Here is a 25,888-nt window from a genome sequence, read left to right on the forward strand (position 1 = left end):
TCTGTGTGTCCTCCATTTTTAAAAAATGGGCCCTGCATTTGAATATTTTGTCCTACATTTGTCCCGGTTTGGAGGTCCAGACTTATGGCAACCCTACCTTGCGCTCAGGCTAGTCCTGATGGAGCTGGACCCGCCTGGTGAACTCCCTCTCAGGCCGGCGGATGGCAGTGATGGAGGGCGGAATTAGGGATAGTTTGTGCTCTCTCGAGGGAGATCCATAATTCAACTCATATAAAGTTGGTTTTACACATGCTTTACCCATTAAGGGTAACTTACAACTGGTGGGGTGGCGGAGAGGGGAGGTTTAGCATACAGAGTTATTTGAGGAAAGTACGGTTCCGAAGCAAAACAAATAAACAACTCTACAGTTCAGAAACCAGCACTACTACTACTTTTCTTTACATACAGAAAAAATAGGCATGTTCTGCTCTGGGCCCACAACAAACTCCAACTCCCAGAATTCCATAGCACTGAGCCAGAAAAGAGTTAAAGCAGTGCCAAACCGGGTTGTTTCTACAGTGTGGATGCAGCCTACCTAGTCCAACCAGTGCTCAAACCACTACACCACACTGCCTCATGCTTTTTGGGGCCACAGGTAGCCCAGTCAGCATGAAACCAGCATAAAGAGCCTGAGCCTGAAAGGTCTAACCCTTAAAAAGTAACTTTTCCAAGCTGTGCCCTCAGTGTAACTTTGTACAGTAACGTTGAACTTCTCTGTTTTCCTTCCTGCTCTGAGGAAAAAAAAGAGCAGTTTGGAGCCCGTGAGCTAACTGCTTGTGTCAGTCTATAGATTATAGTTCTGAGATACTATCTACGTATCGCCTTGGCGCATGCGCACTGCTTAGTTTCGAGCCCGTTAACTAGTCGCTTGTCATTCTCTTCTTCATAGCTCTGGGAGGCAGACCACGTGCCGCCTTGGTGGCGCATGCGCTCTCCTTGGCGGCTGCTGCCCGCTCTTTTTCCTCACAGCGGAGGGAAATTTCGTTCTTCTCTCCTGCGCATGCTCGCCCCTCTCCTTTCATTTCGAGCGCCGCGGAGCCGACGCATGCGCAGTATCCCTCCCGTTCACCCTACCTAGCCTCTTCCTGCCTCGGCTCAGTTTGCGCACGCGCACCTCGAACCCCGGCCACAGCCTGCCGGAGCCGAGAATTCGCGAGGCGCATGCGCGGCGTCCCCGCTCTTCTTTTTCCTCCTTCGCTGTGCTGCTTTGATTGGGCGCCGCGCTTCTCTCCTCCGGAAGTAGTTCCGTGCGCTCCGTCGGTTGCCCCGGAAGTGGACCGAAGCAGAGGAGGCGAGAGGGGGGAGCGCTGGGGTTCCCCCCCGAAAGCCGGCAGCGGGGAGCTAAGATGGCGGCGGCGGCGGCGCTGGCGGCGGGGCCCGGCTGAGCCGGAGGAGGGCGGCCGCCCGACGCTGCCCCCCTCGCCCGCCGTCCCCCGCTGGAAGCTGGCGGAGCTGGGGCGGGCCGGGGGCGCGGTGGCTGGGGGCCCCGGCGGAGGCGGCGGCGGCGGCGGCGGGAGGATGATGCGCTCGCAGTGCCTGCTGGGCCTCCGGGCCTTCCTCGCCTTCGCCGCCAAGCTCTGGGGGTTCCTCCTCTATCTCCTCCGGCGGCAGGCGCGCACCGTAAGTACCGAGGGCAGGGTGCCTCTGAGGGCGTGCAGAATGCGGCTTCTGAGGGAGAAGGGTCGTCGCTTTCCCCCAGCAGACTCTGGCTGCATCCACACTGGAGACATAACCCGGTTTGGTACCGCTGTAACTCTTTTCTGGCACAAGGCTATGGCATTCTGGGAGTTGGAGTTTGTTGTGGGCCCCAGAGCCGCTCTGGACCCCACGACGTACTCCAACTCCCAGAATGCCATAGCAGTGTTTACTGTCTTGAGGGAGAGGCTTCATAGCCAGGTGAGTGTGGAAGATACCAGCACGCAAAGGGCTCTTGTAGCGCTTTTGAGAGCAACTGAGCGAAAGAAGCTTTGGAAGAAACAACCCTAGACTTCAGTCTACTTCCTCAGACGCATGGAGCAAACGGGGCATAGGCTTCTGTAGACTTAGGCCTGCTTCTTCAAAGGCAGGGAATGAACTGAAGCCCAGGAAGGGCCTTTAGGTAGCCTTCACGCACTTGGTCTGCTTGCTTGGATGCATAGAGCAAGCTGGGCATAAACTAAGTCAGTATCGTCTGAAGGGAAAGGGTGGCTGGTGCGAAAGATGGTGAGGATGGAAGATGGCCTGTATGAAAGAAACCAGCTATCCTCAGCTGGTGTATCTTCACTTGCCTGCACTCCAAGGGCAGAGTACCTCTGAGGACATACAGCTTCCCAGGAGCACAGGCAAGTCCAGTGTAGCTGGGGGGAAACCTTTGATGCTTATGGTGTTGAGGGAGGAGATTCATACCAGCACGCAGTGGGACCTTGTTGCCCCTTTGAAACTAACTATACAGAAGGAGTTGTAGCAGAAGCTTTTGCAAACTTAGGTCCCCATCCTCAGAGACATAGAGTGAACCGGGCATAAACCAAGTAAGTGGCGCATGAAGGGGAAGAGATGGCCAGTGAGGAAGATGGAGAGGGCAGAGTGCCTCTGAGGACGTGCAGAGTGACTTTTCCTCTTCTTCCCTGGTTTCTCCTGCCTGGCAAGGGGTTGGACTGGATGGCCCTTGTGGTCTCCTCCAACTGTACGATTCTGTGATTCTGAGGGAAGCAGCCGTAGTCTTTCCAGCAGAGAGCGTGAAGGTGCGAGGATAGTCCAGCGTAGCCAGCAGAAAACTTTTCATGTTTACTAACCTGAGGTTGAGAATTCATAGCCGTGTGAGTGTTGAAATACTAGCATGCAAAGGGATCTTGTAGCACCTTTGAGACTGAGTGGACTAGGCATACACTTTCGTAGGCTTCATTCTCTATGGAAGCAAAATGACGACCGCTTTCCTCAGGAACAGGGAAAGAGAGGGAAACTCACTCTGCATGTCCTCAGAGGATGAAAGAAGCTGGGGGATAAGCTTTCGTAGGCCTGGTCTACTTCCTCAGATGCATGGAGCGAACTGGGCATAAGGGTAAGTAAGTACCACCTGAAGGCAGACGGGTGGCCAGCGAGGAAGACGGGAAGGGACAAGGTGTGTGAAGGAAACCAGCTCTCCTCAGCTGGCATTGCTTCACTCTGTACCTGAGGGCAGAGTGCCTCTGAGGACATGCAGAGTGAGTTTCATTCTCTTTTCTTGTTCCTGAGGAAAGCGGTCATCATTTTGCTTCTATAGAGCATGAAGTCAATGAAAGCTTATGCCTAGTTCATTCCATGCATTTGGAAGTAGACCCAGGTCTATGAAAGCCTATGCTACAACAGCTTCTTTTGCACATTTAGTCTCAAGGGTGCTACAAGATCCCTGTGCTCATGGGGGATGTTTGAGTTAGGTGAGATGAAAGCACTTCGTCTTCCTCCTCCTATTCCTGCATGTAGTGGGACTCCTTACCATGGGATGCAGCTGCTCAGAGCCATTTTAAAAAGGAGCTGATGTTAATTTATGAAAGTTTAGCGCCATCCGTGGCTGGTTGCCAGGACTCATCAGCGACAGTGTGCCTCTGTGTATCGGTTGTTGAGGAACACAAGGCAGAAAGAAAGCTGCTGTTTCCCTCCTGTCCTGTTGTCTGGTTTCTCAGGAGGAGCTGGTTGCCTGCTCTGTGCATGGAGTGCTGGACTAGATGGGCCTCCAGTCTGGTCCACCCTCGGGGCTCCCTTGTGCTTAGAAGGAGACCCTTCCTAGTTCACATTGCTTCTCTCCTCATCGCTCCTACTTTATGACTCACTAGGAAGGACGGCCCTGGGCAGACAGTTGTCTCAGTGAATAACTGGAGAGGTCCACATAAACCCCTCTTCCAAACTCAGTTAAACAAATTTTGGTCTAGATGTGTGCTAATTGTAGAGGATACCTGTATTAGTCTGTTGCCGGGGGGGGGGGGGGGAGCCTATTGTGGAATTAAAAGACTAATTAGTTTAGCTTGGTGTTGTTGTTATTGTTGCCTTTGAGTTATGGTGACCCAAGGAAAAGTAGTGTGATGTAATGGTTTGAGTGTTAAGTGTTAGACTGTGACTGGGAGACTCGGGTTCAAATCCACTTTCAGCCATGGAAACCCAGCCTTGGGCATGTCACTCTCTTTCAGCCTCCAAGGAAGACAACAGCAAACTGTAGAAATTTGGTCAAGAAAGACCTGGGTGAGGGTTGCCATAAGTCAGAGCCAACTTAAAATCATAGAAAAAACAAGTACTTCTTCCTAGACCAACTTGCACATTCTTGGGAATTGTGAAGGATAGTGCTGGAGTTGAAGACACATAACAGCAGTAATGGAGCCATGGCTATTGTTAGCAGCCTCATTCAGGGCTTGTAAATTTAGGGCAGCTGTGGTTTCCTTGACTGACCCAATCCACCTGTACTCCTCTTTTCCCAATGCCTTCCACTTGGCCAAGCATTAAGCTCTATCCCAGTAAGTCACATCATCTCATATGTCATCTGTTTAATCATTTGGCTACTAGGGAGAGGTCAGGATTGATTTGCTTTGTGACATATTTGTTTGTCTTTTTGGTGATCCATAGTAACTGCTGAACTCACCTCCAGCACCTCATTTCAATGGTTTGGCATGATCCATGTATAGACTTTCTCTCCAGGGACCTTATGGAGTCCACAAAACACATGACAAAGCAAACTGGTTAGTCTTTATGGTGCCACAAGACACTGTGTTGTTGTATGTAATGAGTTAACATGAACTGATGTGGCTGAACAGGTTCAGTTCTAAAAATATAGGAAGAAGAAATGCATGAACCTGGAGGCAGAGGCGATAGTGATAAGGACCCACAGGTACCTGAAGGGAAAGGCAGTTGGGGGTATATGGTGGATTGGGTGCTGGAACTCCATGTCTATAGCATGCAAGCACATTGAAGGCTATGTGGTGCTGGATTGAAAGCCAATGGAGTGGAAGAAACAGGTTAAAAAGGGTTGGAGACAGTGACCCCACAAAGTAGAAAGACTTTCCAGTATGTTTTATGCAATTCAGGGAAACGTTGAGGACCATCAGCTCTTCTTTCTCTGCTCCTAAGCCCAGCTGATCTGGAGGGAAGGAAGCAGTAGTAAGTGTTACTCTGATGGAGCTGCCTTAAACAAAAAGATGAAGCTTGCCAGTTGAGCTTGGCGCTCCTTTTCAAATTATATACAATACTCCTTTGGGCTTTTAATGCATTTCCAATCCTGAGTGATTCTGTGAGGTTTCTCCCTCCTTCAGTTTATCAGACATCAGCTACTCTTCTCAACTTATCCTAACCACCAATCTGCAAGAAGTGCTGCTTATTTTTTGACCCCACATCCTTTGAAATGTTACTTTACACCCAGTTCAGGTTGGTATTTTTCCACCTTCCTCTTACATAGGAAATGAGACCTAGAGTGGGGGGAAAGCGAGACAGAATCAGGTGAGCCTCTCCAACAAAGCAACCTTTTAAACTAAAGTCAGCCTGAGGTGTCACATGCAACTGGAGTAGGTTCAGATCGTTCAGTCAAGTGTGATTTTAAGCTGCCAGCAGCTCCCTGAAGCTTGGCTGAACAAACAGGCTGCTCTTTTTTAAAAAAAGAAAGTCCTTGTGTTTTTGTGCTTTTCTTAGGTGGTGGCAGTGGAGATGGGCAGGACATGAGCCAGGCCCATTTCTTCTTTCTAGGGATTTTGAACGGAGAAGCCAGAACATTGAGTCCTGCAAGTGGAAACTGTGGGTGATGGGTTAGGCTGAAATGCTGAACATGCTGGTGTTTGATGCTTGCTTGTTCTTCCTCCTGTAGAGTTTAATGGAAGTATGTGTGCAAGTGACAAATGAACAACCGTTTGTAATTTAAAGATCATGCATGAGATGTCCCTTTTTATTAGATTCAATAAAAGTAGGCCTATGTCTGCTTTCTTCCTCCTGTTCTTATCTAAATGAGGACCGTCGGTGCAATTCAAGTATTTGGCTGGATTTTGACATTTTAGTCTCAGTGCAGTGCCAATTTCTACCATGTAGGGAGTTGTACTATTTGAAGAGATAGCCACACCAACCTGTTTTAGCATTAAAAGATGTAAAGGAACCCATTCATGCTTCTGAACCTAATTGGGAATAAGAATGCCCTCTTCCTGGTTGGTCTCAAAAGTGTTGCTGGATTCCTTTATGTCTTTTAATGCCCACCGTGGTGAGGATGTTCTCTGTGGCTTTTGCGTATATCACTCCTTGATAACGATGGAGTGCTGATGAGGGTGTTGGCTCTGGGTGCTAGTTGGGGTCATTTTTGCCCCTTTGGGGAGATTTTGGGAGAGGGCTTTTATCAGATTCCCAGTTGATTGGTATTTCTAAGCCTGAGCCAGATGGAAGAATGGACCCATTTTTTGTTTTGCTGTTGGTGAGGGTTCTTGCTAAGTAGATCATAGAATCATTGAGTTAGGAGAGAACACAAAGGTAGAAAGCTCCCTCTAAAGCAATCTTATGGGCCAGCATGGGGTAATGGTTTGAGTGTTCGACTAGGACTCCAGGAGAACAGGGGTTGAATCCTTACTTCGTCATGGTCTCCCAGCAACTGAGGAAGGCAATTCTTGCCTAGACAACCTTAGAATAAGGTCACCATAGGTCAGCACCAACTTGAAGGCACATGGCAGTTGCCACCACCACCACAAAGCTTTTCTACTACTGCTCTCTGTTTATGACGCATTCAGACCTAAAATGTGTTGGAAATGTATGCTTGCACATACAGTACTCCTTGTCCGTGAGTGACATGTTCTAAGACCCCCAGTGCATGCCTGCAAACACACATAGTGCTTTGTCCTATATCTGTAATATTTGAGATTGTAATTGACCATGGGCAATTGAAAGTATGGAAGGCAAAAACCACAGGTCAAGGGGGACTGATGTATCTGCATGTGTGCCTATGCCTCTTTGCATGCCCTGCAACCTGGGTGAGAATCATACAGCCCTTCAGATGTTATTGGAACTGCAACTACCAGCATTCCTTGCCCTTGGTAATGCTGCTGGGAGCTGCAGGCCATTGGTATCCAGTCAGCCATAGCCCACCCTTGCTGTAAATTGGATGGGGAGCCTATGGCCCTCCAGGTTCTGATTTACTACAATTCCCATCACCATCAGGGGAGGAGCTACAATGAAGCCCTCATGAGCCTGGCTAAAACTTTCTTAAACTTGACTGTTGGTGAGGCATGATGGGAATGGTAGTTCATCAGAACCTGGAGGGCCGTAGGTTCCCCATCCCTGCTCTAAACAGATGGCTAACATGTGACAGAGCTTTCACTAAGTAGCATAGTTGGTCATTGCCTGCCCCAGGGCTGATTTTGTGGGTATTAGTTTCAGGTTTGTGGTGCAAATTATCTTCAAGCAGCCTTCCCCATCCTGTTGCCATCTCACTGAATCCTCTTGGCCACCTGATGTGTGGTAATAAGGACATGAGATGCTATTTATGTATATGTGTGCGGGGGAGAGATGTCTTTTTGCCTGTGAGGAGTAAGATCAGGCTGCAGTGTCTTCACCCTTGATGCTATAGCTGTTGGGTATTTTGATGGCAGGTATCCAGGAAAAAGTAATTCCCATTTCTTATTTTGATTAGAAAGGTTCTGAGATCTCGAGAGCTGAAGGTTGTTTTGAAGGCTGATTCCGCAACCCCTTCACATGAGGATGGTGGGATTGGTTTCCCTCTGCTCAGCACTGCCCAGGTGGGACATGGATTAGCTGCTCCGTTCTCCTTCTGAAAAGGAGAGAAAGACTGCACCTGATCTGGAAGGGTCCTCCCCTGCGGGCAGTGGCTTCCTTCTCTAAACAGTGATCTCAGTAAGACTAGGTTCCTTTTTATACTACACAGTTATAGCACTATGATACAACTTAAACTGCCATGGCAACTTTTTGTGGAACCCTAGGTTTGTAGTTTGATAAGGCATTCAGGCTTTCTGGCTGAGAATTCTAAACATACCTCCCTTAAAGTGCAAATCACAGCATTGCAGATAAGGTTGCCATGCCAGATAAAGTGGAATCACAGCCCTACAAGTCTGTAGTGTAAAAAGGCCCTGATGGTCTTACTGGAGGGTGTCCAACTGTGACCAGTAAGTCCAGCAGTGGCCAGGAGCATAAGCTTCTCCTTGTAAATAGCAGCCTGCTGCCTCCTCTAGGGAACTGAGTAAGAGGGTACTGGGGGTTCCCCAACATATATAGTACCAATGGGAAGTCATGTCAAGGAAAATATTTGAAGATACGGAGGAGACTGCCTCACTGTCTGTAGCTCTACCCTTTCCACAAGAAACTTCAGCCATCAACTGAATGCTGTCATTGTGTTCCTGAAGCAAATGGTAATCTCTCTTCTAAGCTCCAGTACTGAGTTTCTAGGCCCCTGGGGTTTTGCCAGCTGTGGGCTGGAGTAGGTTCCTTCCTCTCCATATTGCAGGAGATGTGTGTGTGAACAGGTTGAGGCCAATGCTTGGAAAAATTACTCTTCTGGACTAAAACTTCAGGACTCTCCCCTACTAGCATGACCACTGGAAGGTGCTAGGAATTGTTGTTGCTATTGTTGTGTGCTTCTAAGTCATTTTTGACTAATGACGACCCTAAGGCAAACATCATAGGGTTTTCTTGGCGAGTTTTTTCAGAGGGGGCTTGCTGTTGCCATCCTCTGAGGCTGAGAGGTTGTGACTTGCCCAGAGTCAACCAATGGGTTTTTATGCTTGAGTCAAACACTGATCTCCAGAATCGTAGTCCAGTGCTCAAACCATTGCGCCACACTGGCTCTACTGGTCTCTAAAAATAAGTTCTAGAAGTTCAGGTTGAGTTGCGATGGATGGGTCAGTGAAGATAACAATTCTTAAGGGGCTGAGAGCTAAGTAGCCTGGAGGCCACTGAGAATACCTCTAAAAGCTGGGAGATTCTGGGAGTTGTAGTCCAGTGTTATGAACCTTTGGAACAGAAAGAGGCTGGGTTAGTCCAGAAGGGTCTCATGTACTTCAGTTCACATAGACTTTGACACACATTGTATGTTACAGTTTGGTTGGACCTCACCTGGAATACTGTTTCCACTTCAAGAAGCATATTGAGAAACTGGAAAGTGTCCAGAGGAGGGTGACCAAGGTGGTAATAGCTGTGGGAACTACCAAGGTCTGGGAGGGATGGCTTAGGGAGCTGGGTCTGTTCAATCTGGAGAAGAGAAGATGGAGAAGTGATCTGGTCATATTTAAATATCTGAAGGGATATAGAGCAAGATTGTTTTCTGCTGTTGCAGAGGCTGGGAGTGGTCTACCTCCCTCTGTCTTAGGTGACCTTCTCAAGAATATACACTTCAGCAGTCACCATAGCCATTCCCAAGAACAACAACATGAGGCAGCTTTGTTTGTCCATATCAATAAAAGCAGTCTTAGCAGTTTCTTTCTCCTGGGTGTTTTGTAATGCTAATTGATCGTTCCAAAACAGGTCATTCCCAAATATTTTGCATTGTGACAGGAAGAGTTCCCAACAATGCCATTGTTGCTGGGGCAAATGCACCATCTAACACAGGCCCGGTACACCGGCAGGAAGCGGTGTAGGAAGCGGTGTCCATCGGGCCTATCCTTAAGATATAGAGTCTTCCCTCCAGTCCATCTGCCTTGGTCCAGGCCTCAGAGGGAAAAATGAACTCCAGAACCTGATCCCCTTCCCCACAACCATTCCCTTCTCCTTTTATGTTTTGTCTTCTTAGATTGTAAGCCTGAGAGCAGGGAACCGTCTAATCAAAAGATTGTATGTACAGTGCTGTGTAAATTTACAGCGCTATATAAATAAAGCTTAATAATAATAATAATCCTGGTGGCAATAGTAGGGCTTGGGACTGCACACTAACCGCACAGTCCCGAGCCCTACTACGTGTGGGCACCGGCCTGATTGCAATGTCTTGTCCACACGGGCACTGCTATCTTTACGTAAGGGACACACAGCATCCACACGTCACTGCATGTCCATTACGTCATGAGTGCTCCAGTGGTGCACTTGTGACAGAACCCTGGAAGTACAGTACTGGGTTTCTTTTACTCCGGAGGGACGTTGCACTGTTTGGCGGCTGCAGTGTCCCTCCAGAGTTAAAATGGGTGCCTGCAGACTGCCGTTTTCGGGCGGTCTGTACTGCGCCACATATTGTGAAGATTATACCTAAATTCAGAGAGCATGATGTAGTGGTTGGAGCGTTTGACTATGACTCTGGGGACCGGAGTTCAAATCCCAGCTCATCCATTAAAACCCACTGGGTAACCTTGGGCAAGGCACACATCTCAGCCTTGGGAAAACAATGGCAAACCTCCCCTGAACATATCTTGCCAAGAAGAACCTATGATAGGTTTGCCTTTGAGTAGCCATAAGTCAGAAATGACTTGAAGGCACACAACACACAGTTGCCAGGATAGAGGAAAGAAATTATGTTATCTCCCCCATGGTCTTGGTGCTCTACCCTGCATTCCCTTGTTCTACTCCACCATTGGCTTTTATCACCCAAGATGCCCTCTCTGTACTTTTGCAGGGGGTGAGACGAGGGCAGGTCTGTCCCTTGCCTCATGTGAGCGGCATTTTTCGGCTTGGGATGCAGCTAAATCCCTCTCGCCTTCCCTCCTCCAGGCTGTCGTGTCTCTTTCCTGGGCCTCTCTAATCTCACCTGCCCCCCTCTTCATCGTCCAGTAACCACCATGTGCTTGGCCTGAGGCCTCTGGCCGGCTTCCCAATCTCAAGAGGCCGGTTTGGCTAATTTTAGAAGAAGGCCTCGTGAATTGGGAGGGTGGGGAAGGTATCAGCTATAGGGACCTATGGATGCCTGTCGAGGGGCACTGGAGGGGCAGCTGTCGTATCTGTCCATGCGGGTGTGAGAGAGACGGAGACGGGGTGATTGGGTCTGTGCCCATCTGGATGCCCTTGCTCAGGAGGGAGCAGAGCAGGTGGGAGGCAAAAATAGATGCAGAGGAGGGCGAGATAAGGAGCTGCTGCTGGTTGAGTCCTCCCATTGGCCTGCAAAGCCCAGCCTACTCTGACTGGCAGCTGATTTGCCCTTTCATATGCCCCCTCTGCAACTGGCAAATTATGGGCATGTTCAAGAGCCTGCCCTGGCATGTCTCCTGCCACTCATAATTTCCCCTCACCTCTCTTCTCCCCTCGCATCTTCAGGAGTCATTCTCTGGTGACATGTTCCTTCAAAGCAGAGCTTGGAAAAGTTACCTTTTGTGGAAAGAAGTTGTAACTACTCAACAGAGCTGGCATTGCTTTGCCCGGCCCCAACTGGAGGACTTGGACCCTAACTGCCAGGACTTGAACCTGCAGCTATTAGTGGATAGTCAGGGGTGAGGCAAGCATGGCTCTGGGGCTATGTGGGGCCCCAGGAAGGTTGTTTGTCTCACACTGGACTCCACCAGCCTCATTTTCTGTTCTTTTTCTGAAGAAAAGAGGCTGAATTGTCTGTCTTGGAAGTTTCCAGGTTTGGCAATCAAAGGCTGCACTGTTTAGCTTTTAAAAAAAGAAGAAGCAGAAGTAGATCTGGGACCACTGCCAATTTTTTGGGAGCAGTCCATGCAGCCCACAGAGGGTCCCAGAGGCAAGAAGCAGAACCTAAGACCCCTTGCAGTTGCCCACTGCAGCTCTATGTTTTCCTGGGGTAGAAAGCACTTCCTTTGGCTGTGCACCACATGTGGAAATTCAGCCATGCTGTCCTGTTCCTGTTCCATCCCACCTTACTTGTTCAGGAAAAGGGGACAGGGACACAGCCCCTTTGGTTACAGAAGGTAGCTCCCTTGTCAGTGATGTGGTGAATTGCTCTGAGCTTAAGCTGAAACTTTGCAGGTGGTATCCAAGGTGCCAAGCCTGTTGGGGTGGATTCAACACTTTAGAAAGCTCTCCTAAAGGTTGCTGTTGTTATTGTTGTGTGCCATCAAGTCATTTCCAACTTAGGGTGAACCTAACATGAACCTGTCATGGGGTTTTCTTGGCAAGTTTTGTTCAGAGGAGGTTTGCCATTGCCTTCCCCTGAGGCTGAGAGAGTCGTAGTCCAACACTCAAACCCCTGTGCCACACTGGCTCTTTTAGAATAACAAAGAGAAGTGATTCACTGTCCACTGGACTTGGGAGCTACCAGTTGCCACTGGTTCAAGGTTAGAGCCGGAGACTAGGAAGGTTTCTTTTTTAGACTCCTGTTCCCCCAGTTCTCTATCTGGTGGGGACTATGGGGTTTCTAGTCCTCCCTAAGTTATGTTTCCAAGCTGTGGGTTAGGATCCCTTGTTCCTGCTTATTTAATAAAGAAAGGACAGTGGTGGCAGGTGTAAATCACTGATGCCATCAGTCTCCAGCATAAGGATAGGAGAGGATCCTCTCTTTCTGGCCAAGACCCTTTGAGAGGAGCTGCTGCCAGTCAGAGCAAGCAGTCCTGACCTCTCTATGGACAAAAGAGTATGCAAGAAGGCAGCTTGGTCCATAGGTTTGTTTGACCTACCAGCAAATGCAAGAAGTGGAAGGGCTTTTTGGCAGGAGGAGTGAGAGGGAATAGAAAGGTTTCAAGATGCTTCGAAGAGCCCGATATGTGGGCTTGTTCCCAAAGTCAGAATCTCCCCATGTTGTGTAAAGTTCCTACCCTGAGCTTCATCATTGTGTGAAAATCACACCACCCAAAGCAGAGAGGGAATTTAAGGCACTTCTTTGCCTACAAGAATGAATGAGTTTTGCCTGAAAGCCATTCCCCTGCATCTGTCTGTCTGTCCTTATCTTTTCAAGCTGTGCTAGTGGTGCCTTTTCCTTGCTGTTGAAGAAGCAAAACAAAACAAAAAACACTGAGCAGAAGTGAGCAAGTGGTTAACTCCAACAAGGACAAAGTTAATTCCTCTTTCCTAGGAAGAGAGTGTGTGTGGAACTGAAATATGCAAATGCAACCAAAAAGTTCAGGTTTTTTTAAGTATTTAAAAAGTGGGGCAAAGATTGGCCTCAGGGCCATGTCTGGGCCCTGAATCATGATTTTGTGGCCCCTAGCCCTCCCAGACTTCTGTTCTCTCTTAGAAAACAAGGTGATTTGTCATTCTTGGAATGTCCAGAAGCAAAGGTCCTATATTTTAAAATGTTTTATACATGTCCCACGCTGTTTGGCATTTTTTAAAAAAGGTTTTCAGAACAAGGATTGAAGTTCGGGTTGTTGTTGTTGTTGTTATTGTTATTGGAGCTTTTGCAGTCTATGAGATTCTGTGGAGGTTTCAGAGAACTGACGGTTCAGAAGGCAGACAGTTGGTCTCTGGAATTGCCTAAGTTGCCCACCCCACTCCAAAACACCAGCTTGCAAAGGTAGAATACCTCAGTCAGAGAGGATTCTGGGACATTTTGGACCCAGTTTTGGATACCAGTCCTTGCAACAGGGCTTAAAATACGTGGTTCACATAGGTGCTGTCAGATTATTTAGGCCTAGTGGCATCTTCTATCCTCTATCTCCTGCACCCTATATCTGGGACAGGGTCATGGTTTGGGGGTCTGAAATATGGGGCTTTGTTGTCCCTTATTCTTCTGTTTTTTGGGAGGAGGTTGTCCCCTGTCCTCCTGTGCTTTGGGAGAAGCACAACTTTAGCTCTGTCAGAATATTGTTGAGTTTTGTTTTCAAAGCTGTGATGTGCCACTTTTCCAAGAGAAGGGAAATTGCTCTTCTTTTATAGTGCTAGCTTCTCCACATTAAAAAGATCACCAAAGATCTGGTAGTATGCAGGCTCTGTATCACTAAACCTTTCTGTGTCAATAAATGTATTAGTCTTCCTGGATCCACGGGTGGGATTTTCTTTCCACAGGTGAACACCCAGAGTTCCATTTTCAGTTTATGGACCCCTGTCTATAAGTGTGCAAAGTTATTGTTGCAGACTCTGATCAGGGATAATGGTTGCTTCAGGCAGACTCTGATCAGGGATAATAGATTGAATCTCCCTGGGTAAACATGATTAAATGGTGTTTTGTCTTGTGTCTCTGTGGCAGGTGATCCAGTATCAGACAGTGCGCTATGACATTCTTCCCCTTTCCAAAGTTTCACGGGAGCGGCTCAGTGAGTATAGACCCACTTTCGTTTAGATATATCCTGGGTACTAACACCTTTTCCACCATTATGATGGGAGGGTTTGGGAACTGCACACCCAAAAACTAATTTCCCCAAACTCTATTCCCAAATCAATAAAAGTAGAGCTAAGAAAAAGGGTATTTTTAATGACAACTACTTCTCCCCAGCAGTTCTCTAGCCAGTGTAGTCACTGGCTATGGTGGTTTGATGATTCTGGGAGTTATAGTCCAACACCCCCACCCCATCCTTTTACAACCTTTTTATATAGGGTTATTCCAGAGTGTCACATGTTGAGCAAGGAAAACTGATTGTTATTTGGGAAAGGAAGTGGTTGAAGGAGCTGAAGTCCCCAAAAGTAAATTTCCCCATCTTTGACTAGAAGGGCTTGCTGATCTGAAATCAGTCAGATTGCTGTGCTGTCTCTGACCTTCTTTCCCCCCTCCTTCACACCTGTCCCCCCGGCACTGCTGCAGATCAGGTAAAGAGGAAGATCCTTGTCCTCGATCTGGATGAGACATTGATTCACTCCCACCACGACGGGGTCCTACGGCCCACAGTGAGGCCTGGCACTCCCCCCGACTTTATCCTCAAGGTGAGATGCTTCAGGACAAAGGAGCCATTTTGTTAAAAGAGGGGAAAAGAGATGACAAGGATGTCCGTGGGCTGGAGGGAGGGTCCCCTTTTTGCCATGTGAATGGCAGTGGTGGGGTCAAGGAGGTTTTGCAGTTCTTTGTTGCAGATGCTCTGCAGACTACTTGTGTGTGTTTCAGCAGCAAGGGAGGGATCGTGTGTGTGTGTGTGTTTGTACAAGGTACAAAGCTGAACACACAGGATCGGAAAGAAGCTCTTTACAGTAGAAACTGTGAATCACATGGAGTGATCTGAGGACCAAAAGAGTAGATCACAGTTGAGCAGCAGCAGCAGGCCAGGGTGTGCATGTCAGTTTTCTGCTGCACAGGATGCCAAAACTACGGGGTGGGGGGGAGAAAAGGAAAGGGGAAAGAGGCTGAGGGCCACAAAAACAGCTTTGGTGGGCCACATGTAGCCCAAGGCTGCACTTTGCCTAAAGGAGTGTTCTCTAGAGCATCTCTGTGGTAGAGGTAGAATGGAACATAATAGTTTCTAAAGATCAACATTCTTACGTGAGATACATGTATGGGAGTTGCATTCCTCAGAAGTAACTTTGTCACACTCTGGTGGCTAGACCAAAGCAAGAAGGGCCTTTTATGCTAGTCCTCAGGTAGGCAGACACATCTTCTTTTTTATAGAACCTACCTTTCTGACCTGGTTCCCTTCTTATATCTTGGAAACCTCCCATATTCCCCAGGGAGCATGACTAGTAACCAGGCATGATGAGAATTAAGGGCCAACAAGCCACTAGAAGGCACCAACCTGCCCTCCCCTGCCCCGGACATAAGGACACATCCCTGACCCTTCTATCCCCCATGTAGCACCTGGGCTTCTTTATCTGTCCCAACAAAACCTGCTGGCCTGCAAGACAGATGCAGACCTTGGTTGCACAGGGCTAGTGATGTTGAAGGCAGTACTGGGCTTTTCATCCAGGTTTTATTTTAAAGAGTTTGGGCTCTTTTGGTTTTATTTTTTATGATCAGCATTAAAATATTTATCAAAGGATTCCTATCTCTTTTCAAGGTTGTCATCGACAAGCACCCAGTCCGCTTTTTTGTACATAAGAGGCCGCACGTGGACTTTTTTCTAGAAGTGGTAAGGCGTTGGCTCCTTCTCCCCATTTGTGATGCGACTCTTTGAGTGCTGATTCTTCCATTTGAGGGTCTGGAGTGGGCCACCTGTTCTGAGCTGGAACTGGCTGCCATTCTGGGCCACCCCAAGACTTCATTTGGTACCAAAATCTACATCCCATCTATAAGCAAAGCTTTGTGGATGGTGAGTGGATGCAGCAGGCAGTCTCCAGCAGATGAAAGTTTCATGGTCCTTTAGCCGATGGGTTCCAGCATCCCCTTGTAGTCAGTGGTAGAATCAGGCCCCTGAACCACAGTGCCCAAACCACCCCAGGTTCAGTGCTCTAGATCTCCTCATGCTGGATAATGGCTTCCCTGGACTGGGATATATCCTTTCCTGCCCCAGACAAGGCCTGGAAATTGCAACCAGTTTCAACTTAAAACCACATCCAAGGGTTGTCAGACTTCACAGCCTGGAGGAAATTCTGAGGGTTTCTTAGGTACATCTGCTTAGAATCATAGCGTTGGCAAAAGTGTAGCCTGTGGGGCTCATAGGACCTCCATGCTCCCTCAAGGATGATTAAAAAAAAATACTCCCACATGTCCTGTATTCTGCTCCCTATGCCATTTTAGAGACTTTTTACAAACCAGAAATTTGTCACTTCCTGTTGTAAAAAAAGCCCCTCTTGGCCTAAAACAAAGAGGCCTGAACATGTGGCAAAAATATCCCCACAACCCTAGAGAGCATTTGGGGACAGGTTTTCTTTTCAGGCAACGGTGTGTGGTCTTCCAAGATTCCCTGATGGGCTAATGTGGCCTACTAGGCCCTCACAGTTATCCAGCCTTGATCTAGGGTTCTAGGCTGACCCTTTGCTCATTGAAGGATCCATAATTAAAGCATCCCAGCCAGGTTCTGTTTAAAAAACCTCCAAGAAAGGAGAGTCCATCACCTTTCAAGGGGGTCTGTTCTGTTTGAGGGGGTCTGTTGAATGGCCCTTACTATCAGGAAGTTCTTCCACACCTTCCTTCCTTGAGTCACACTGCATGGAGAACCATACCAGGGGATGGTGGGAAAATCCCTCTGGATTTCCAGGACTGTTAGAAAAGGTGTGTGAGATGAGGATTGAGGAAGGTGTATGTTGTGTGGTCAGGACAATGAGGACTGAAGTGTTGCCCTCTGAGGTGGTGGATGAGATAAGCAGAACCTGCCTGACCCAACAGCACCATTCTGAGTCTGTGTGATCTTCCTGGTGATGCAAGCACCCTGGGATCTGTCTTCCAGAAAGTGGCTCTCTTGGGAGGGAAATCAGTGGTGTGAATCAGATCCACCCTGTGCTCTGCCCTTGCCTTTTCTCATTCGAGGGTGAATGGCAGAGCTGAGCTCCAGCCTGACCGGATAGGCCAGCTTGTCTGCTTGTCCTTGACAGCTCCTTGCTAGCTGCTCTTTCTCCTCTACATTAAGCCTGGAGAAAGAAAGCCTCCATCTCTTCTTAAGGCCAGATGGGCATACCACCTATTTTGGACACCTGTTTGAATTCCATTTGGGGAGAAAGGTGGGATATAAATCCAAACAAATCAAAAACAGTGCCTACAGTAGAAGGCTAGAAGTGTCAACAGGAAAAGAGATTCCACTTCAACATTAGGAGGCACTTCCTGACAGTGATTGCTGTTCAACAGTGGAAGACACTCTCTCGCAATGTGGTGGGTTCTCCTCTGGAGGTTTTTAAACAAGCTGTCGAGGGGTGCTTTGATTCTGTGTTCCTGCATGGCAAGGGGTTGTTGGACTGCATTGCCCTTGTGGTCTCTTCCAACTCTATGATCACAACATTACCAGTTTCACTTCCCAGAAAATCTACTTTCCCCCTCTTTTCAGAGTGCTGTGGGGTAGGAGGGGAATTGATACAAACCACGGTTGGCTGGGGGTGGTGGAAGCTCACACATCTGGACTTACCTTGGAAAAAGGCAACCATTTGTAGTGCTTTAGAGCACCAGATGGTGGGGGTGAAGGAGGGGGGAACAGTTTTAACTGCAGGCTGTAGGCTAGAGCTCTGGACAGAGAAATAACCCCCTCTTAGAGGTTGGCAGATAATCTTTTAACGTTCTTGTTCCAAGCCTCCCTCTCTTGGTAATCATAATAACACTTGGCTGTGCTGTCAGACTCTTCAGATTTGCTATGGGGATAGTGGCGGAAGGGGAGAGGAGGAAGTGGGAACTGAAAAATTTAACAGTTTATTCCTAAGAGTTTGCTAGACTTAAGAAGGTTTTCCCCTTGTAGTACTTTGGCATAATCTGTTTATCTGGGCTGGAAGGGGGGTATGCATGGGGGAAAAGAATTTAAACCCTCTCCCTCCAGAAGGAAGCCAGGGACTGAAGGAAAAAGTCTGCATATTTTATGGTATTCCTTAGGATTCAAAGGAGGATTATAGGCAAGTCTTAATTTGGGAAAAGAAAAGGCAACATTCCAGTGTTGGCATGATGACTGGGAAGTCTATGGGAAAGGCGCGGGGATATCAGAGGATGACAGCAAAACCACCCAAACAGGTTAACTACTCCTTCCTTTTCTCTATCCCTGCTTTCTACCAGGTCAGCCAGTGGTATGAGCTCGTGGTCTTCACGGCCAGCATGGAAATCTATGGTTCGGCTGTGGCAGACAAATTGGACAACAACAGGAGCATTTTAAAGAGGCGATACTACAGACAGGTGAGACCCTTCCCTCCCTGCCAATTTCCAGAAGGGCTGGCACAGAGAGGGAAGCGAAAGAGACTCCCCTCACGGGGCAAACCCCACAGCAGTGGTCGCCAGGTCTGGGTGGAGAGTGGAGGGACCAGCCTCCTTTTGTTCTTGGCTTTATCACCAGCTGCAGAAGAAGAGGAGGCCATGTGGTTCTTTGACTTTTGGCAAAGCTCCCCAGCTACCATGGAGATGTTGTAAAGGTAGGAGAGGGAGACAGAGGGAGGGCACTGCCCATCCCAAAGAAGAATTCTGTCCCCTGGGAAATTTTCTGTTAACCCCCACATTTCTAACACTGCAAGGAAAAACCTCACTTGAGTACAGGTTGAGTCTCTCTTATTTGAAAAGCTTGGAACCAGAGGTGTTTTTGATTTTGGGGGGATTTTGGAATGCCCTTATTTGCCCATGCATACATAATGAGATATCTCTAGACACAAAATCAAATTATCTTTCATAATTTACCTTATCACATATCCTGAAGGTAACTTTATGCATGAGACAAGTGTACACTGAATGATCAGAAAACAAAGGTGTCAGCAGCTCAGCCACCCATGTGGACAATTTTGGATTTTGGAATATGTCAGATTTTGCAGTTCCAGATAAGGGAGACTCAACTTGAATTTAGAAATAGAGTTTTGGCATCCAGAAAATCCAGACAGGCCAAGTGACCCAAGGAATATGAATACAGCTAATAGAGGAGTACTTGGAGGGAATAATGTCTTACTCTTTGCAATGCTAAAAATTTAGAAGCTGAAGGAAAATTTCACAAAGGGCAACATTCCCCTGCACCCTTGATACTGCCTATACCTAAGTCAGGTGTCTTCGCTGAAATATCTGCTGCCCAAACCAGTTCTTTCGGTCGATGATGCCAGTCTCTTCTCCCTCTTTGCTGTACTGCAGTGATTCTCAAACTGTGGTTCCTGGGTCCCCACAGATGGGCTTCAGGAAGTCTGTGAATTGCAGGGGGGGGGGGCTTTGATTTCCTTCCTATTACTTTGAAAATTGTCTAAATGGGGGAAATGGTTTGTATTAAATTATTTTATTAAGGTATTTATTTCACTCAATAAGTGTAAGGTGGCATGGGATATTACTGTATATGGCCAGGTATTGTCAGGGAGGAGCCTTTCATAAATTATCAAAAGGATCCATGACACAAAAGAGGTTAAGACATCTCAGAAGAGATTTCCCCCAGGGAATGAGGATGGTACCCACTAGGGAGAGTCTAAGTCAAGCAAGAATTGAGAATTTTCCTTTCTTGTATTACACATATATACTTTCTTTCTTTGTATCTCTTTCCAGCATTGCACTTTGGAGCTGGGCAGTTATATCAAGGACCTTTCGGTTGTACACAATGACTTGTCTAGCATAGTCATCCTGGACAACTCGCCAGGAGCTTACAGGAGCCATCCAGGTAGGGCATCCCCTGCCCCTCTCCACCTCAGAAATGGGGTGTGTATTTCACTTGTTCAGTGGCACAGATGCTTGTGCCTTCTCCCCATCTGCTGCCTGTTCCTGAGCCTAGGGAAAATTCTCTGTGGAGCGCATGTGGTCGCATAGGGTTACCTGGAACATGGGAGAAAGTTACATTTTGGACTACAATTCCCAGAATCCCCCCTACACCTTGTCCAAGACAGTACAGCCACTGAAAATTGTAGTTCAAAAAAGCACACACATACACAACAGCTTGGAATCCTTATCTCATTTTTTATCTTTGCAATCACCTGCCCAAGGCAGGTTGGGTCAGGAGAAGGCCTTGACTTGACCAGAACAGGGGCTGAAGAGGGGGACTGCTGCCCCCTGCAGGCCAGGAAGCCCATAACTCTTTCCTGCCCAGAGGAAAGTGATCGCAACAGTCTTTTCTGATTTTATTGTACAGTACATTATTTTATATTACATTTGTCTTGTTTACATAACGAGGGACATGGGGGCAGGGCCCATTTCTTCCCCCAGACTCCCCTCCCTTGGCCACAAATTCTCTTAGCACCGGAAAATACCTCTGCTTCCCTTGTTCATCTCAAAATGATCACTAGAAATGACATTGGGTCACTTCCTCTCACCATTTTGAGATAGGCTCTGATGAAAACAGACATGTTTGGGAGGTAGGGGAAAAGGCAGGATGCTTTTCAGGGGTGGGTTTCTGCACGGTTTCCTGGAAGAAACCGACTGAAAATGCAAAGAGAACGAGAGCTTTAGAAAACTAGCATGAATCTGCAAAAGAGGGCTTCAGTGACTTCAGGTGGCCTGTTGGGCCTAGGAGTGTGAGAGGCAATTTTGGAAAGATTTTGTCCCTTCTTTCTCTGCATTACTTTGGGCCCAGGGAGTGAGCTGGACATTTCCTGACCAGTTTGTGTGTGGGGGGGTCTGGGCCCCTGCTAGATTTAAAAGTGCCCAAAGATGGCCAAAAACATGGCAGACTTGGCCCCCACATCCTGGGGTGTTTGAAGGCATTTTTTCTCTTCAGAATAAGGTGAGGGCCCTAGCTTCAGATAGGTGGCCTGTTCCTGTCACTACTTCAAATAATAAGTAAAATCATTGCCCCACATGAAACCTTGCAACTGTGCGCACAAAGTGTGCCCAGGTCAAGTTGGAGAGAATTCCCCAGGTTTTGTGATTTGGAACTGCAATGATGCTCGATGCCAATGGGTGTTTATTTATTTATTTACAGTATTTGTACCCCTCCCTTCAGCCCTAAAGGCTCTCAGAGCGGCTTACAATTATTATTTTAATTAGATGGTTTAATTAGACACAAAAGGAGAAGGGAATGGTGGTAGGGAAGGGGATCTGGTCCACCAGTTCTTCTCTCCCTCTGAACCAAGGCAGATCAACTGGAGGGAGGGCTCTTCTTCTTAATCGAGGCCGGGCCCGATGGCGTTGGGCCTGTCTTTCACTCCCTCCAGGCCAGAAAATGACAGTTGGCAAGGAAGGAGGGCCTTCTTCTTTAGGTTATATGTGTTGACTCTGCGGGTCTCTGTTTGGCAGATAATGCGATACCCATCAAGTCGTGGTTCAGCGATCCAAGCGACACGGCGCTCCTCAACCTGCTCCCTATGCTCGATGCCTTGAGGTAAGTAAAGCAGAGAGAATAGCTGGCCGAAAGGAAAGGGTCTGGCTTGGCATGGGTTGTTCAAGAAGGGTATGTGCAGCACAGGGGAATGGGTAAGTCTGGGGCCCAGTTTTCTGCTTCTTAGATCAGCCGGGGGCTGTACAGAGTGCCAAAAAGTAAAATAAAACCAGAAGGAGCAACAAATCCATTTTTGATGGGGAAGAATGGGTATATTTTGGAGGCTCAATGAGTGCCAGTGCTGAAGTTACTCTAACACCAAGTCTAAAGTTGGCTTCTTATTACTGCCTTTAGAGCATAATAGATTTTATCCAGTTTGCACATGAGCTATGGGTTGGCATTGTTTTAAATTGTTTTAACTGATTTTAAACACTCTGGTTTTAATTGATAAATTATTTAATATATAGTTTAGTCCTTTAAATTATTGTTACTATTTGTCATGTTATATTGATTTTATTGTAAGCTGCCCTGAGACAGAGGTAGAAGCAGCACAACCTAGTGGTGTGAGAATGGACTACGACTCAGGAGACAAGGATTTGAATCCTCGCTCAGTCATGGAAACCCACTGAATGATCTAGGGCAAGCCACACTCTCTCAGCCTAAGAGGAAGGCAAAGGCAAAAGCCCTCTGAATAAATCTTGCCAAGAAACCCCATGATATGTTTGCCTAGGGTTGCCATAAATCAAAAATGACTTGAAGGCGCACAACAGCAGCACCACCCTAAGCTCTGTGAATACAGAGTGGAATGTAAATATTTTTAATAAATATTCTAATGAGTTTTGAATGGTTTTACCTATGGTTTGTTTAATTGTTTTTATATATATTTAAAATATTCTGTACTGGTTTTAATTTGAGCCCCAAGTCCCATTATTGGGAGAAGGGTGGGATAAAAACTAATAACAATGGTAGTTATTTTTATTAGTGATGACAAACCAGTGGCTGTATCAACACTGCAGAATTAATGCAGTTTGACACTGTTTTAGCTTCCATGACTCCATGTTGTGGAGTTCCGGGACTTGTAGTTTTGTGAAATATTTAGCTTTTTGTCAGAGAGCTCTGGTGTTACAACAAACTACTAATCCCAGGATTCTATAGAATGGATCCATGGCTGTTAAAATGGTGTCAAACTGAATTAATTCTGGAGGGTGACAGCAGCTAATGAAGGAGGAACTGCAGCCCATGTAGAAGGTGAACTGCTAAAAGGAGAGTCAGTTCATCCTTTTGGAGGGCAGAGAAGGGGGCAGTTCAGGGAATCTAAACTGGTCAAGGGCCACAGAAGGAGCCATAGAGGACCACAGTTTGCCTGCCCTTGCTGTGATGTATAGGCTATGAGCCTCATTGTTTGATCATTGGAGTGATAGACCTGGCTGCATTGGAGAAAGATGGGGAGAGATGTCAGGTGGAGGAATGCGAAGGATGCATGTGGTTTGTTCTCCTATATACTGACTTAGCTGCCTGCTCCTTCCAGGTTCACAGCAGACGTCCGGTCGGTGCTAAGCCGGAACCTGCACCAACATCGCCTTTGGTGACGGCGGCTTCTCCTTTCTTCAGGCTGTGGCCCACAACCTCTGCCTTATCCTGCCATCATGGACCCCTGCCCAGCCACTGAGCCCACCGCTCTTGCTGCTCAGACTCTAGCAGACGCGTCTGGACTCAGCCAACTTTGCGGGAGGGGGGGACCAGCCGGGAGGACGTGCTCCGGTCTCCCCTTATGCCTGAGCCCATGGGCAGGCTTTGCCTCTCCCCACGTCAGCTTGGAGCGCCAGCCAGCACTATGGAGACTTGGTGGGGACTTAAGTGGGGCCGCAAGCAAGCGAGTGGGCCCATGCCATTGGCGCCACACCAGCTGTCGCTTGGGTGGGTGGGGAGCAGGTGCACAAGAAAGGGGGTGAAAGAAGCCAGCCACACACAGGAGTGTGAGGGACACTTGTGGTGAGACGAGGCTGCATTTCTCAGTGGAAAGACCGAGCTCCCTGTACAAAGATCTCACTTTTACTGCTCTTTTATTTTTCTTCTTTGTTGTCATTTCCTCCCCATTCCCCTCTTACTCTGGAGGAAGATGGAGAGCGAGGAGGAGAGGTCCCTTCATCTAATAAGTTCCTTTTAGAGGATTGGTAGGACTGGCCTTTGGTTTTTGTTCCCCCACGCATCTTACAATTCCTTCCTTCCATCCCACTTACTTTGCGCAATTCGTTTTTTGTTGTTATTTCCTCCCAGCCGATCTGTGTCAAGGGAGATCTCCCCTGCCCATTGTTTTCCAGCCTGCCCTTGGTTTTTGTTTCCCTTTGACTTTTGGAATGGGGAGGACTGGAATGATGAGATATTATAGCCTTGAACTGAGGTGGAAAAAAATTACACCTAAATAGACCCTTTGGAGTTCTTACTGTCACTGGGCCACTGGGGTGGCTTAAACTGATGCTCTTGTGTTGGCCGGCCAAGCCTGGGTGAGAAAATGGTTATAAGTTCTCCTTCTTCTCTGCCCTTCATCCCGATTCTAGTTTGTACCTCAATGTCCCTTGTTCCCTATCCCATAGCTGCAGGGCGGAGCTGGTATCTATAACTGCAGCTAGTTGGGCCTAGCAGCGTTTCCCAAACTTTGGTCCTCTGGGTATTTTAGACTTCCAACAGCTACAAGCCCTAGCTGGCTTGGCCAACAGCCAGACATTCTGGGAGCTGAAGTTTAAAACATCTGGAGGTCTGAAGTTTGGGAACCATTAGGGGAGCAATGTGGGTGGACGATAGATTCTTCTGTATTGGGACTGGAGTAGTTTCCACTTCTAAACCTCTTGTGGAGTCTTGGGCTGCGGTGGGCTTGGATTGGCAAACAAACAGAAAACCATGCCTGCATCAGTTGTTATGTGAGCGTAAATACTAAACCCAGAGGCTGTGCTTTTCCTGAGTGAATGGAGGTACCAAGGGGGCTTTTCCTACACAAATGTTTGAAGACAGTGGTGTCCCCATGCCAGGTATCAACTGGCAGTGTCCCTCGTCCTCTGGGACCAGAGAAGCCTGCAAGGGCATGGGCGCACTCTTCCTCCATCTTGTAGTTGCTCTCCAGAAAGAAAGCCAATGGCTGGAGGAGTGAGTGCATCCTTGCAGGCTGCTCCATCTTGATCTCCTCCTCCAGGGAAAAAGCCCAGGACAGAGCCACCAGCAAGTGTGTGCATGCTCTTCTCTTCCTCCGTCCCAGGCTTTTTCTTGGAGAGGAGTCCCAGGACAGAGCAGTCGGGAAGGTGGAGAAGGGTACAACCAGCTGTCGCCTCTTCTGGGTGTCAACCAGTGTTGTCCACAGCCCCTGCACCCCCTAATGGCACCATTGTTGGAAGACAATGCCTGGCCTGAAACCAAGTGGCAAATATTGTTCTCCAACTGTTGTCCTGCTAAGTCTTGGGCTGCCTCAGGCCTTGGAGTGACCCCTCTAGACTGTCTGATCCTCTTCCAGCAGTGCCCTTAGAAGGGTCTGGGGAGCAGAGCTGTAAGAGGGTCACAACTGCTTCAAAGACCTGAGCAACTGCCGATAATGAAAGCCTGGAGAGAAAAGGTGAGATGTAGTGGGAACCGTTTGTGACCACAGATAGATGGGAGTTGCAGTATGCCTCTGCGGGAAATCCCCACTCCTGTCTGTCTCTTGACTGTGCTGCAAATAGGAATTGCCAAATGATGCCTCCCGTGACATTTTTTAATTGCCCTGATTTTTAATGTGTCTGTTTTCTTCCCTGCATTGTTGCAGGCATTTCAGTCAGGCAGTCAATCTGCTCCAGGTTTCACTCCAAACTTTGGAAGAGCTATCCCTGGTGCTGAAAGTATGGGTGGGGGCTAAGATTCAGCACCTCAGATAGTTTCTTTGCAGTTCAGGCTAAAACCCAGAGTGGATTTCCTGCCCTTTTTTTGTCTCCATAAAGGTAAAGGTCCTGTTTCTTACCCTTACCTTGAGTCTTTCCTCTTGTGTGTCTTCCAAGTCGTTTTCGATTAAGGGCGACCCTGTCACAGCGTTTCCTTGGCAAGTTTCTTCAGGGCTTTGCCGTTGTTGCCATGGCCATCCTCTGAGGCTGAGAGGCTGTGACTTGCCCAAGGTCCCCAAGTGGGTTTACATGGCTGAGCCAGGATTTGAACCCTGCTCTTCAGAGTTGTAGTCCCAACGCTCAAACCATGATGCCACAATGGCTCTCTGAGTTTCCTCTTGCGTTCCCTCTAAACAATTCTCTTGAGATTGGACACCACTTCATGTGCCCTTGATGGGAATCATGCTGTTAGACTGCAACTCCCATGAGTCAGTGGTGCAGAATGCAGGGTGTTGCAGTCCAGCCACATTAAGTGGGGGGGGGGGAATTCCCCTCTCAGCT

General features: G+C 47.9%; 1 protein-coding gene across 2 annotated transcripts; it reads left to right on the forward strand.

Annotated features, from left to right (window-relative positions):
• The first annotated feature begins 1,189 nt into the window (after positions 1-1,189).
• Positions 1,190-25,472, forward strand: CTDNEP1 (CTD nuclear envelope phosphatase 1). 2 transcript variants are annotated; one of them, XM_089479853.1, is made up of 8 exons: positions 1,197-1,620; positions 13,976-14,042; positions 14,528-14,646; positions 15,708-15,779; positions 18,338-18,454; positions 19,784-19,895; positions 21,464-21,548; positions 23,014-25,472. In XM_089479853.1, exons 1-8 carry the CDS (start codon positions 1,519-1,521, stop codon positions 23,072-23,074), a joined length of 735 nt encoding a protein of 244 aa, XP_089335979.1. In that variant the 5' UTR covers positions 1,197-1,518; the 3' UTR covers positions 23,075-25,472. The 2 variants fall into 2 exon arrangements, with proteins under 2 accessions (XP_089335980.1, XP_089335979.1); XM_089479854.1 differs by lacking the exon at positions 15,708-15,779 and having other exon boundaries at positions 1,190-1,620.
• The last annotated feature ends 416 nt before the right edge of the window (positions 25,473-25,888 follow it).

This window comes from Sceloporus occidentalis, unplaced genomic scaffold, assembly GCF_023333645.1.
Source record: "Sceloporus occidentalis isolate IW3139 unplaced genomic scaffold, rSceOcc1.0.p SCAF_14, whole genome shotgun sequence".
NCBI classification, from domain to species: domain Eukaryota; kingdom Metazoa; phylum Chordata; class Lepidosauria; order Squamata; family Phrynosomatidae; genus Sceloporus; species Sceloporus occidentalis.

Coding starts and splice junctions, on each gene's coding strand:
- CTDNEP1 (XM_089479853.1), top strand. CDS start 1,519: ATGATGCGCTCGCAGTGCCTGCTGGGCCTCCGGGCCTTCCTCGCCTTC. Junction 14,647..15,707: donor CCCCCGACTTTATCCTCAAG/GTGAGATGCTTC, acceptor TCTCTTTTCAAG/GTTGTCATCGACAAGCACCC. Junction 21,549..23,013: donor CCTATGCTCGATGCCTTGAG/GTAAGTAAAGCA, acceptor TGCTCCTTCCAG/GTTCACAGCAGACGTCCGGT.